Source organism: Diabrotica undecimpunctata, chromosome 4, assembly GCF_040954645.1.
Source record: "Diabrotica undecimpunctata isolate CICGRU chromosome 4, icDiaUnde3, whole genome shotgun sequence".
Taxonomy (NCBI): Eukaryota; Metazoa; Arthropoda; class Insecta; order Coleoptera; family Chrysomelidae; genus Diabrotica; species Diabrotica undecimpunctata.
The window spans coordinates 121,945,047-121,958,667 of NC_092806.1; the positions used below are offsets into that span (position 1 = coordinate 121,945,047).

Here is a 13,621-nt window from a genome sequence, read left to right on the forward strand (position 1 = left end):
CATGCCATAAAGCAAGATGGACCATATGTAGCACTTGACCATGTTTTGATTACATAGGAGCGGTCTGAATTTCACAAAAGCTTGTCTTGCCATTTGTATTCGGGTTTTTATCTCTTGTTGTGGATCCGATTGGTCATTGATTGTGGTGCCAAGGTATTTAAAAGTTTTCACGCGTTTTATGCGATCGTCACCTATGCATATTATCGGGTTTTCTGGAGGGTTTCTGCTAATGACCATATATTTCGTATTCAAAATGTTGATTTTGAGGCCATATTTTTTACCTATGCTATTCACCCTATCAAGTAATAACTGCTGATCTTCCAAATTATCAGTTATAATCACTGTGTCGTCCGCATAGCGTAGGTTGCTAATTGGTATGCCGTTCACCTTAATGCCTAATTCCGTGTCTTCTAATGCTTCCGCAAATATATTTTCAACATATAAATTAAAAAGCATCGGAGAGAGTATGCAGCCTTGGCGGACACCTTTCCGGATTTCAAATTCATCCGTATATTGGTCTTGATCAATCCTCACCTTTGCCATTTGGTTCCAGTATAGATTCTGAATAATTCTGATCTCCTTCTGGTCCATGTTGGCCCTATGTAGTAGTTCCATCATGATATCATGTTTAACATTGTCAAATGCCTTCTCGTAGTCGATGAAGGTGAGGTAGACATCTTTTCGTTGATCTAAACAGTTTTGTAATAAGGTGTTCAAACATAAAATTGCCTCTCTTGTTCCTAGTCCTCCCTTAAAACCGAATTGTGTTGACCCGCTAAGTTCTTCTAGTATCTTGTACATTCTTGAGTGTAATATCCTAAGGAAGAGTTTCAGCAAGTGACTCATTAAACTGATTAAGCGGTGTTCATTGCATTTTGTGGCATTAGCTGTTTTTGGGATCATCACAAAGGATGACTGCAGCCATTCTCGCGGAATGTAACCAGTATCATAAATTCTATTGAACAGCTTTACCAAGATTTCGATATCTTCGATTCTTCGGATTCGAATCTTTCGATTCTTCCTAGCTGAAACTAAATCCCATTTGGGCAACTCATTGTATTCTATACCCACTAAAGTAGCGCCTTTAGCCAAATGGTCCACTTTTTCATTGCCTGGAATATTATAGTGACCTTTAACCCACACGAAGTTAACAATTCCTTTTAGAGAAGTTACGATCCTTAGCTTTACAAGCGCATCTACAATTAGTCTATATATATATATATATATATATATATATATATATATATATATATATATATATATATATATATATATATATATATATATATGTGTGTGTGTGTTTAGAGAAGTGTCTTAATGCAAGGAGGACGGACTGTGTGTCAGATAAAATTATATATCGTTCGAAATATAATGTGCTATTGATTATACAATCCAAACGCCTTGACAATGGCTACCAATTCAGCTGTGAATATTGAGCAATCTGATTTTAATTTGTACTGAAAATAATCTTAAATATTGTCTTTGTAAATGGCAAAGCCAACACCAGCAGGCGATTTTGAGCCATCGGTATAAATTTTACAAGAATGGTTACAATCTACCAGCTTGTTCTGTATTACTAAATCTTTGTGAACAATTGAAATAGATGAAGGAATTACTACAGCAGGTTTATATTCATATAGTATGTCATAATTGGAGCCAAAGAATGGAATCCATTCTCCATTGAATGAATATTGTGATAAATTGGGAAAAGCAACAGCTAGAGTTGGAGAGTTTTTATTTGCCCACCATTTGTTTGCTATATTTTCAACAGAGTGACAAGATATTTTTTGTAATAAGCTGTTTTGATTATTAAACTGGCATTTAAGAATAAATTTTTCTGTCAAAAATAGACGTCTTAAATGTAAAGGTGGCTCGTTACATTCTGCCAAAAGGGCTGGTGTGAGAGTAGATTTGAGAGCTCCTAGGACTAATGTTAAAGCTTTGTATTGTATTCGATTCAATTTAATCTAACCTGATCCATAGAAAAAGCTTCCATAGTCCAAAATGGATCTGGTATATGCTCTGTAAAATAATAAGATTATTTTTGGGTCTGCTCCCCAATCGTATCGATTAATGGCCTTAAGGATATTAAGGCTTTTATTCACATTTGGTAATGCAATTATTGATATGCTCGTTCCAGATTAATTTTGAATTCAAGGTAACACCTAGGTATGTAAAACTGTTATATACAGGAATTTCCAGCTGAGAGAATTTTAACGTACTAACGTTTGGTAACCTGTGTCTCGAAAAAAATACTACACCTGACTTCTTAGGTGAGATGTCAAGCCCATAACTATCAAAATACTTTTTGCAATAAGACATATTTACTTAAAAGGCATTAATACATTGTTGAAAAGTTTTTTTCTCAACATAGAAACAGAAGTCATTAGCATATTGTAAAATGTTACACTGTATTCCCATAGTATGTAAGTTTAATGAATACAAGTTAAATAGTTAGGGACTAAGAACTGAGCCCTGAGGTAACCCTTCGTTAACTATCCTTGGGCCAATCAGTCAATTATTAAAACGAATATTTACTTACCTATTTGTAAATAGATTGACTAGAACATAAGCACATTTACTAGGCACTCCTAATTTAACAAGTTAATCAAGCAGAAGGTCGAGAAGAACGTTATCATATGCACCAGAAATTTCCACAAATAAAGCAGCTGTATATTGGTTTTTAGAATAAGTGAACTGGATATTGGTTGCTAAGTGTGAAATGCAATCCATAGTTCCTTTCCCTCTACGAAACCCAAGCTGACCGTCTGGGTAAAGGTTGTTACTTTCCATCCACCACTCTAATCGATTTTTCATGATTCGTTCAAATGTTTTTAATATACATGACATAAGAGATATCGGTCTTAGGACATTGTGATCATTAGCTTTTGGGATAGGTATTACAAGACACTGCTTCAAAGAATCACAGTTATCACCTTTAATTAGAATATTTGTTTGGCATATCATCCCTCTCTTCCTGCTTTTCAAAATCTCTATATTTTTTAAATCTAATTTCCACTTTGGACAGAAGTTGACGGCTAGTTAGATTGCCTAAAGTGCCTCCCTTATCCTCATTTCCAGAATCTTCATTCGTTAATTCACTGGCATCCGGATAGTCAATGAAGATTTCATATAATATAATTGCTGTACACCTCAGCGTGGGGTTAAACCGCGAATGTTTTCTAGATCTTATTTCTTAAGTGGATCAGTCTCTTTTGTTTATGTTATCTTCTTGACAATATCTCTCCATTTTTTCCTGTCTCTAGTTTTTCCTCTCTATTCTCTGACTCCTGCCCTTTGGAGGTCTTCTTCAACTTCTTGCAGCCACTTTAATCTTGGTCTTCCTCTTCTCTGTCTTCCTCCTGGATTCTATTCTATCATTGCTCTGCATTTGCATTTATATCTTCTGCTTTTTTTTTGTTTTATTTGAACTGTTACTGCTTCTTCATATTTTTTTCTTACTTCTTCATTACTCCTTTTATTGACATTCCACTTTTTATGTTGGTTTTTCTGTTTTGTTTCAATTTTAATTTTAGTAGTGGTCTGAATCTGCACACGCACCTCTGAACGTTCTTACATCTTAAGATTTCATCTGCATCATCTATATATGCTAATTCTATTGCTTCTTGTAAAGCTAAACCTTGTCTAAAAAGAAATAAAAAGTATTAATACTTATTTCAAGATTGAAAAGGACACGTAATCCAGAGAGCCTAGCGTTACGTATATGTAACTCTACAATTCAAAGCTGTTTTTATCAAACATAAACAAAGTATTTATAAATTTTCACAGACAACAACAAAAAAGCATTATTTAGCAGTGTTCTTGTAAAAATATCATGCATTTTACTTTAAAAATAAGATTTTTGTAACACTTACTTAAAACGAATGTTATGCTCCATGATAGTTGTTAAATAATATCTGATTCTGATTGCAGTTACTTACTAAACTAACTAAAACGACTATCAGCGTGGTTTTACACAGAATGCTTTTTATGTTTGTTTTGAATACCTTACACCGCCATCTACGTAATTAGAGCCAAACTGAAACTTCATGTACAGTTTTCTAAGTACCTCTGCAAGCGTTACATAAAAGTAACACTAGACCAGAATGGGTTAATGTGATCGTATCATATCATTTATTACAAATGTGACAAAAAAAACTACGCAAAAAAAGAAATTAAAATCTAAACCATTGGCGTACTAAATCAACTAAATAACCTTTCGATACATATTGTCATCTACATTTTCACCCTTGGATTTGTAAATTTGAGGGAGTGATGACTCGTGCTTTTATCTATTTGTCTACTTTAGTAATACTAATCCTTTGTCAAATTTTGTCGCTAGAGGTCAGTGTATTCAAGTAGTGGTGTTACTACGAGTAAATTGTACATTTAATTTATTTCGCATGTTTAATGTAATAATTACAAAATTGTACTTTTTGGCAATAAGGCTACCAGGAAAAAATTATTTTAAATTCGATTTGAATAACAACTTGGAATTTGACTTTTAAATGTCGAAGCACTTATATGATTATAATAGGTAATGATTTGAGTAATAAAAAAAGTGTAATAGACGACAGGGACATCGATAAAGTTAAGGCTATCCAGGAATGTAAAGGGGATCCGAAGTCAGAATAAAATGCGTTAAAATCTGGGGGCGAAGATGGCATTAAAAATTTACAATAGTGGCTTTATGAAGCAGAAAAAAAGGTCAAGCAATTGTTTTCTTGGAAATGGCATTAAACTCAATAATACCAATACAGTGACAAAATTTAATATAAATTTTTATTTCAAGTTATCGAAATTGAATTTATGTTAAAATTATTAAATTTAAAATTTAACCTAGTTGGAGCTTTTGAATATCTTATTACATTAGAAATATCGAGATTTTTTACTTCTCTAATAATTTCTTGTCTTTTAGAAAAGCTGTATGTAGATTTAAATGAGCTTAAAGTATTAAAACTAAAGATGCGTATGTCGGAGATGTGCCCGACCGTTCTAGTTACTTTGGTGGGCGCGCCTATTGTAAAGTTAAGCAGGTAAATACAATTTACAGTTAAAATGTACTTATTTCTTTTAAAATAATTGAAATACAGTATTAGAACCAATTTAAAAATATAAAAACTAGTATACAGGGAATTGTAAAAGCTGTAAAACGATGTCGTACTGTCGATGACACAGTGCCAATAAAAAATATGGCGGTAATTCTTGTTCTGGCTTAGATAAAGATTAAGTAAACTAATTGAAAATACTGGAAAAATGTGTCCCCCTTTCATCAAAAATCGATGTATGGCTGGGTTTTTTCAAAAATTTTGCAGTTCCTGATAATATCTCTCTTTTGTTTTCATCCGGCCACACTGTATAAGTTAAAAACTAACAATTAAAAAGGCAATTTAACGTTTAATTTAATTAAACGCTTTGTGTATATATGTCAATAGTCGTAGCATTAGAGACAATTTATAATTTAAATAATAATAAATAATATTAACTATTATACATTTAAAGCTTACCACTATTTCTTATCCAAGTCTTTAAAAAAAGTGTAAAATTGTAAATTACTTTTATCTTTATTTATATTATATTATTGGTAATTTTTTTTCTTTTCAGATGAACGTCGTTTTAAAGGCCCCTCGCGAATTCGTGGCAATATTTACAATATCAGATATAGAGTGACATCGGATAAAGATTCGACTATGGAACTAAATATGTTGTTTGTTTTTGTATTGTTTGAGCTGCTCATCTTGGGTAAGTCAACAAATGGCATGATATATGTTTTGTCAATAGCTTTTCTTACCTTAAAATGTTTACGCTAGAATGTGATATTTTCGAAAAGTGCAGTCTTAGATTATTTTTAGTAAATTAGGAAGAAAAAAAAATAATTCTAGTTTTACGGATTTAGCATTATTAAAATATTTTTGGTAAATTAAATGGAATTATTTTATTGATTATTACTAATTGATAAAGACACTGAATTTCAAATTTATACAGACCTTTAGACATATATTTTTTAGACAAAACTAATTTTTGCATATTTAGCCATATTTATTGGTGCCCTTATTATACTATAAATGATATAACATTAAATAAAACTTAAGCTAAATCGATTTTTGAGGCTGTACTTGACTCGATAGTTTTTAATTAGGGATGGTCACAAGCTCCAGCTTAGCTCGGCGTGACTCGAGGCTCAGCTAGTTTGACGAGCCGAAATTCGAGCTCAAGCCAGTTTGTTTTTTGTGGTCCAATATTCGAGCTGAAGCAAATTTTTTTTTAGCCGAGCCGAACTGAATTCGAAACGAGCCGAGCTTTCCTTAACGAGCTTGTCAATATTTTAGCTAATACTCCAATACTTTTTCTAATTCATTTATTTCTGCCACGACTGATATTTTTGTTTGAAAATAAGTAATTCAGTCTATAAATATGTATTTTCAATATACAGTGTGTTAGTAAAGTATGGAATAAATTGGATATTTCCTAAATTAAACGCTTTTTAAAAAAAATCTAAAACACTTTGATTTTTAATTTTAATGACCTACGTTTTACAACCAAATTCAATTATACAGAGTGATACATATTAAGGTGATGACGCAATTGAATTTTTTGTAAATATAATATCCTGTATCTTGTGACATTATAGCATCTTAAATGTGCATGTCCCTACAGAGAAAAAGGAAGACGATGTCAAAAAAAAATTCTATAAAGAACTAGAAGCTGTATACCATTCATGCCCAAGGAATAACATTAAAATTATTTATGGTGATCTGTACGCAAAAATAGGAAAAGGGCAACAATACCTACCAACTATAGGTAAGCACAGCCTTCATGAGGTATCCAATGACAATGGCATCAGACTAATAAATCTAGCAACTTCCCATAACATGGTCATTGCAAGCACATATTTCCAGAGAAAAAATATTCATAAGGGAACGTGGAGATCTCCAGATGGGGTTACAGTAAACATGATCGACCATGTTATTATTGACTCTAGACATGACTCAGACGTAAAAAACGTATGCAGCAGACGAGGGGCAAATGCAGACTCGGATCACTACCTAGTGGAAAGTAGAATAAGAGCCAGAATCTCAAACATTAAAAAAGAAAAGGGATCCAAAATTGAAAAATATTTAATTAAAAACTTAGCAGATAACAGCAAAAAGGCAAATTACAAAGAATATATAAAAGGAAGGCTAGAAAATAAAAAAAAGCACGAATATATAAACAGAGAATGGGAAGCATGTAAAAACGTCATACAAGACGTGGCCAAAGAGACCCTAGGTCTACAAAATAAACTCAAATCAACTGAAGGGCAGTGGTCGGATAAAGAGTGTCGTAACATAACAGAGAGGAAAAATAATGCATAATCAACGGCTACAAAAACGACATAGAACACGAAAGGCAGAGGATGAATATAGAATGCTTAGGAGGGAAGAAAAGAAAATACATCGCAGAAAGAAAAGAGAACACATAGAAAAAGAACTCCAAGGAATGGAAGAACTAAATAAACAATCAGAAAACAGAAAATTCTACCAAAAACTAAACAAAAGTAGAAAATAATTTAAACCAAAAACAATGATGTGCAAAGACAAAGAAGGAGATATAGTAACTCAACAGAGTGAAATACTACAAAGATGGACAGAATTCTTCAAATAAAAGTTTGAAAAAAACGAAGATCCACTATATGATGGAATTATACTGGATCAAACGGATAGCAGAGAAACAACCCCATTCAGTAGCTGAAATGCAAGAAGCAGTTACCAGACTAAAAAACAACAAGTCACCTGGATTAGACAACATTAGCGCAGAATTAATAAAGGAAGGTGGAAACTCATTATTAAATGCGATACACGAACTAATAGTGAACATATAGAATAATAAACAACTGCCACAAGACTGGAATACCGGAGTAATTATCCGACTACATAAAAAGGGAGATCAGCTTCAATGTAAAAACTACCGAGCAATAACGCTACTAACTGTGGCATATAAAATACTGTCAAATATTGTGTATGACCGATTGAGACCATAATATGCGGAACAAATAGTTGGGGGATATCAATGTGGTTTCTGCAGGCAGAAGTCCACAATAAATCAGATCTTCGTCTTGAGGCAAATCTTGGAAAAGACTAGTGAATTTAACATAGACACACATCATCTTCTCATTGATTTTGAGAGTGCCTATGATAGCATCCATCGAAAATTTCTGATCCATGCACTGAAAGAGTTTAATATTCCAACTCAACTCATTGATATAGTAAAAGAAACACTTAAAGTACAAAGCAAAATTCGAATTCAAAACGCACTAACAGACACAATCCATGTGAGAACGGGCCTACGACAGGAAGATGCCCTTTCCTGTATTATATTCAACATCACATTAGAAAAAATAATTCAACAGAGAGTCAAAAGTCAACACCAGAGGAACAATAATAACAAAAAGTGTACAAATACTGGCATTTGGAGATGATGTTGATAACATAGGTTAGAGGCGAAAGAGAGATGATAGAAGCATTTAATTCAATAGAAAGAGCGGCACAAAACAGTCACCTAAACATTAACCAAATAAAAACTAAATACATGAAGGCCAGCAAATCGACAGGCCAAAGAAACCTACAGAATCTGACAATAGGACACTATAACATCGAAAGAGTGAAAAATTTTACATATCTAGGTTCACTAGTTACCGCAGATAACAATGTCAGGGAAGAAGTTAAGAGAAGAATACATATCGCTAATAAAACATATAATGGACTAATTAAACATCTAAGATCTAGACAACATCACAAGAAAAACCAAATGCAAAATATACAAGACCCTAATAAAACCGGTCCTTGTATATGGATCAGAAACATGGACACTGTCGAAAAGCGATGAGAACCTATTAGGTACGTTTGAACGAAAAATCCTTAGACACATATATAAGGGGGTGAAAGAGAATGACATATGGCGCAGAAGATATAATTTTGAACTATACACAGCATACAATGAACCCGAGGTCATAACATCCATAAAGATCGGACGTCTGCGCTGGATGGGCCATGTTGAACGGATATTGGAGACTGAAACACCAAAACATATAATGAGGCAAACACCAGCAGGGAGAAGGTCAAAGGGAAGACCCAAACTTAGATACATGAAACAAGTGGAACAAGATCTGAAAACACTTAAGATTACAACTGGAAAAACAAAACAAGGAACATAACAGAATGGCGGAAAACCCTAGAACAAGCCAGGAACCAGAAAGGGTTGTCGAGCTACTGATGATGATGATCATGTGACATTTTTAGATCACTAAAAATGAGCTGATTCCAAAAAGGTATAATATTTGGGGACTAGCGGACCTAATTTGAAATATATGAGCTTAGAGAACAACTTATTTCTAATCAATTGCAAAAAATAGCCTACTAGTTTTTAGTGAAATGTCATTAATTTATTACAGTTTAATAACAATTAAGTTAGACAATAATTGTTATATTAATTCGTGATGGTTTATTGCTAAGAATTAATGTGAAGTAGAAATGAATTTTATTTAAGTGTAAAGCAAAGAATTCAAATAGGTACTCATGATGATTGGATATGAAGACATATCGGGCACTTAGATGGTAGTGTGTAATTTATTTAACGACAAATATCCAGAAAGACCCATAACCCAGTTGACAGTAACTAAGATTAAAAAGAAATTTCGAGAAACTGGTACGGTCGAAAATGCACGCAAATCAGGTCGTCCCTCTGTAAATTATGATAAAGCATTAGATGTTCTACTTACTTTTGAAAAATATGCACACTGACGACCTAAAGCGTATTGCCAATAACTAGATGCAAACCGCACTAGACAGAGACAGATGAAAAGAGCTAAGGAAGATCTATGTACAGCAGTGGGACCGTATAGGTTGATGATGATAATAAAAGAATACAATTTTGCGAAGCTTAACATTATTTTTTCTGATGAGGCTTTACATTAAATAGCAAGGTCAATTGTCAGAATTCTAGATACTAGTCAAAAAAACAACCCAGCTGGATTTGCATCATATACAATACCTACAAAAGGTAAACGTATGGGCTGACATTGTAAGGAATATAATCATTGGACCCTACCTTTTCGAAGGTAATTAAAACGAGCCACACAACTTTAGTTTTTTAGGGGGTATTTCGTACCTACTTTAATTAATTTATTCCCCTGTAGAAGTAATCCTGGAGGTTTTGTTTATAGTTTCAACAGGATGGTGCATCTTCGCATATGCTGTAAATGTTTGAAGGTACCAAAACGAAATTTTTCCAAAAAGGTGGATTGGAAGACGTGAACATATTGAATGGTCAGTGAGTTTGCCAGACTATAATCCTTTTGATTATTTTATGTAGGGCCATCTGAAGAATGTGGTTTAAGGTTCTTCAAGAATTTGTACATTTGGCTTACTAGCAAATACAACAAGAGCTACAGTTTGAACATTTAATATAAAGTCGTGTATCAATTACTGGATTACTTTCAAATTCTTATATTAGTAATTATTAAAGCTCAATAAAATTTATTTTTAAAGCCCATATCTTTGAAATTCTGTCCGTTGGACCCAAGTATTATACTTTTTTGAAATTAGCTTTATTTTTATCGATCTAAAAATGTCACAACATACAGAGTTTTACATTTAAAAAATGCAGATGATGCTATCTTCTTAATTTATATCACCTTGTATAATCAAATTTTATTGTAGAATGTAGAACATTAAAATTAAATATCGACGAATTTTACTTTCATCTTTTCATTTAGGATGTATCGAATTTATTCCATACTTTACGGACACTCTGCAGAATTTCCTTTTTAATTATTATTATCTCCCTGTTAATATTTCGATTATCCCTAATAACGTTACTAAATATTTGGATAGGATTTATAAAATAATTACTATTTTAATAGGAACAAGCCAAAATTGAAGTTTAAAATAAGTTTATTGATGTTTCAATTTCCACTTTGGAAATCGTTTTCAAAATTAAAACATGAATAAATAAAACAAATTTTGTTTTTTGCTATTCAATGAAAAATTCCTCTAATAATTTAATTTTATCTTACTCATTTATATTGATAATTTGGACATATATTACACATTTTAAAGTAGACGACTTTAAAATGATATTGGCAATATTGCTGAGTTGCGTTCCTGGGACGACTTTATTGTAAGATTCATTTGATAACATAAAATCTACTTTAACTTGAATCAACCGAGAATATCCGTCGGATAAAATCATAGAATGTGATTAGTCTTTAAAAAACAACTACATGCCATGACTCCAGTAAAATTCTTCTGTTGGTGATTCCATAGTCAATCATAATTTAAACAATGATATAACTAATGTATCCTCGATATGTTACTGACTTACTAATAATATTATTTTCCTTTTATTAACTTCCTCTTTTAATATGGGTAACCGGATGCTACTGCATTCTGCTAAAGAATTTTCGACACAATTGATCTCATTTAGTTTTAATTAGAGCCATCTCTTTTCACCATCTGTTTCTTTTAGGACTATACTTAAATCGACTGGAATCCTAGTAAACAGACACAGCAAATCTTATACTAGATAACTATAAGATTATCTTGTACTAGGTAATTAACACCAGTAAAATACAAAAATACAAAAAATAAGAAATTACTCCATAAAGCACAACTGTAAATCCTATTCTAATCTAAGACTTTTATTAAAATATTGTATTGTAATTGAAAATTGAAAAATTATTCCATTTGTTTATTAGCTTAAAAATTAAACAGATGTTTAAAAAATTCCCTATGCTCTTTTTTATAAGGGATTTTATTGATTCAAACTTCAATGCAATTCAATCTTTTTTTGTTGGCTACGCATAATTTTGAAAATTATTACCGTTTTTTTTAATTAAGATTGCAAAATTATTTTGCGAAATCTTGTAAATGGATTGTGTTAAAATTTTATGTAGTGTTTTTATATTAAAATTATTTTTTGGGTAAATTTTAAAGGTTCTATATGGCTTTTAAATATCTTAAAAAGATTATTGAAAAAACATTTATTCTTGACTCTGTTTTAAAGGTTTTGGTTAATTTTGAAATAATAATTATTATTTTTTCAATTTACAATCAATTCTTTTTTATAGAAAATTGAATTGCAAAACTTTTTTGTTGTCATAAATTTTTTCTAAAATGGTAGCTGCCGAGATATAGTAACAAAAAAGAGAAAAAACATTTTTTTTTTCAAAAATAATTTTTTCAATTGAATCACTTATTTGAGAAACAAGATAAGTCTTAGTCTCATCGTTTTATTTAGAAACAAGGTAAGTATCGGTTATATTTGTTTATTTGAGAAACACGACAAAAAGCGGACCTGTCTCGTTTATGAAACAAAATACAACTGGCATTTCTAATTATGTAAACAATTATTGACAGAAATAGATAATAGTGTTGTTGATTTATAAGGTTTAAAAAGGAAAAAAGGTGTTAAACAAGTGACATATAAGTGTGAAAAGATAAAAAAGGCAAGAGTAGAAGGTCTGGAATATACAGATTAACAAAGATGGAACTCCGTGTATGTAAATTACTCATTTTTTTAAAGCTCTGTTTAATATGTGAGTCGACATTTTTATATTTTAGATGCAAAACGAAATGCTTTGACAAAATTTCCGATGCAGAAAAACAAGAAGTTTTTACTAAATTTTACAGTTTCAAAACTAAAAATGAACAAGATGCCTATTTGCAAGCTTTAATTTACAATTACCAATTAAAAGAAAACGCTCGAGATGAGAATAAGGAAATTGAATAAAGGGCTATAGTACAGTATACAAATACTCGATATTAACTAGTGAAAGAAAGGTAGAGGTTTGTAAGAAGACATTCCTATCATTGCATGCTGTAACTAAAGAACGGGTTTATCGTTTGTGTCGTGTTTAAGGGACAGCGCCGTATGATATGAGAGGAAAACAAGTTAGCATGCTAACTTAATCCAACTTATAGTTAACCATATTAATAAGACGTATGAAGAACTTCATCCGCAATCCATAGTAAAATATAGCGTTTACTACAAAATTTTTAAAGAAAAATTTAATCTGTCATTTGGACGACTTCAACTTGATACCTGCTGAAAGTGCGAAGAAATTGAAGTAAAAATAAAATCCAGTTCTCTTAATGATACAGTCAAAAAAGTTGCAGCTGCGAAAAAATTGTCCATTTAAGACTAGCCAAAAAGTTTTCCAAAAAAATGGACGAACTTAAAGAACTTTAAAAAAATGATGCTACTACTGCTGCAATATGTATCGACTTCATGCAAAATTTGTTTCTTCCGCAAATTCTTGTCCAGGAAACTTTCTATTTGCACCAGTTAACCGTAAACGTTTTTGATATTCACGATTTAAAAACAGGAAAGGCTTTGCTCCATGTCTATCATGAAGGCATGGGAAAAAAGGAGATAATGAAGTATGTTCTTTCCTAATGAATTATATTGAAACAGACAAAATCACTCACTTATAAGAATGTTTGCAGCTCTCGTTGAAGTTGGAAAGTTTGAATCTGTGAATCAATATTTTCCGAGTAGATGCCATTCTTATAATTCCCTGCGATCGAGACTTCGCATCTCTTAAACGAAATATTAAAAAACATAACAGAATTTTTTCGATTAA

The 13,621-nt window shown here is 31.8% G+C and overlaps 1 protein-coding gene across 2 annotated transcripts in view; it reads left to right on the forward strand.

Moving 5' to 3' along the window:
• The window catches only part of LOC140439953 (uncharacterized), a 772,922-nt gene that overhangs the window by 88,817 nt on the left and 670,484 nt on the right, over positions 1-13,621 (forward strand). For both annotated transcript variants that reach the window (XM_072530146.1, XM_072530147.1), the window contains exon 2: positions 5,605-5,742. In XM_072530146.1, coding sequence (XP_072386247.1) covers positions 5,605-5,742 — 138 coding nt within the window. The remainder of the gene's footprint in view (positions 1-5,604; positions 5,743-13,621) is intronic.